The sequence below is a fragment of the Sceloporus undulatus genome, unplaced genomic scaffold (genome assembly GCF_019175285.1).
Source record: "Sceloporus undulatus isolate JIND9_A2432 ecotype Alabama unplaced genomic scaffold, SceUnd_v1.1 scaffold_20454, whole genome shotgun sequence".
Lineage (NCBI taxonomy): Eukaryota > Metazoa > Chordata > Lepidosauria > Squamata > Phrynosomatidae > Sceloporus > Sceloporus undulatus.
Window position 1 is genome coordinate 833 of NW_024823369.1, and position 871 is coordinate 1,703.

The following is an 871-nucleotide window of genomic DNA, read 5'->3' on the forward strand; positions in this document are numbered from 1 at the left end:
TGTATGGTTTCTCTCCTGTGTGGACTCTCTGATGCTTTGAAAGGCTTGACTTGTCAGCAAAACACTTTTCACACTCCTGGCATTTGTACGGTTTCTCTCCTGTGTGAAGAATCCGATGTCTCACAAGGGCAAACTTGTGACCAAAACCTTTACCACATTGCTGGCATTTGTATGGTTTCTCTCCTGTGTGAAGAATATGATGCTTCATAAGGAAAGACTTCTCAACAAAACTTTTCCCACACTGCTGGCATTTGTATGGCTTCTCTCCTGTGTGGAGACTCTGGTGTCTTTGAAGGTTAGATTTGCGAGCAAAACATTTACCACAGTGTTGGCATTTGTATGGTTTCTCTCCTGTGTGGACTCTCTGATGCTTTGAAAGGCTTGACTTGTCAGCAAAACACTTCTCACACTCCTGACATTTGTATGGTTTCTCGCCTGTGTGAAGAATCCGATGTCTCACAAGGGCAGACTTGTGACCAAAACCTTTACCACATTGCTGGCATTTGTAAGGTTTCTCTTCTGTGTGGATACTCTGATGCTTCATAAGGAAAGACTTCTCAACAAAACATTTCCCACAGTGCTGGCATTTGTATGGCTTCTCTCCTGTGTGGATACTCTGGTGGCTTTGAAGGTTAGATTTGCGAGCAAAACATTTGCCACACTGCTGGCATCTGTATGGCTTCTCTCCTGTGTGGACCTTTTGATGATGCACAAAGGAAGTCTTGTTAGAAAAACATTTTCCACATTGCTGGCATCTATATGGTTTCTCTCCTGTGTGGACTCTCTGATGCCTTGAAAAGTTTGACTTGTCAGCAAAACACTTCTCACACTGCTGGCATTTGTATGGTTTCTCTCCTGCATTTGTATGGTT

The 871-nt window shown here is 43.4% G+C and overlaps 1 protein-coding gene across 1 annotated transcript in view; it reads right to left on the reverse strand.

Moving 5' to 3' along the window:
• The window catches only part of LOC121918629 (zinc finger protein 845-like), a gene marked incomplete at both ends in the record, with an annotated part of 1,693 nt that extends 828 nt beyond the window's left edge, over positions 1-865 (reverse strand). The window contains one exon of the mRNA XM_042444645.1: positions 2-865. Within this exon, the coding sequence (XP_042300579.1) occupies positions 2-865 (864 nt within the window). The remainder of the gene's footprint in view (position 1) is intronic.
• Positions 866-871: the final 6 nt, after the last annotated feature.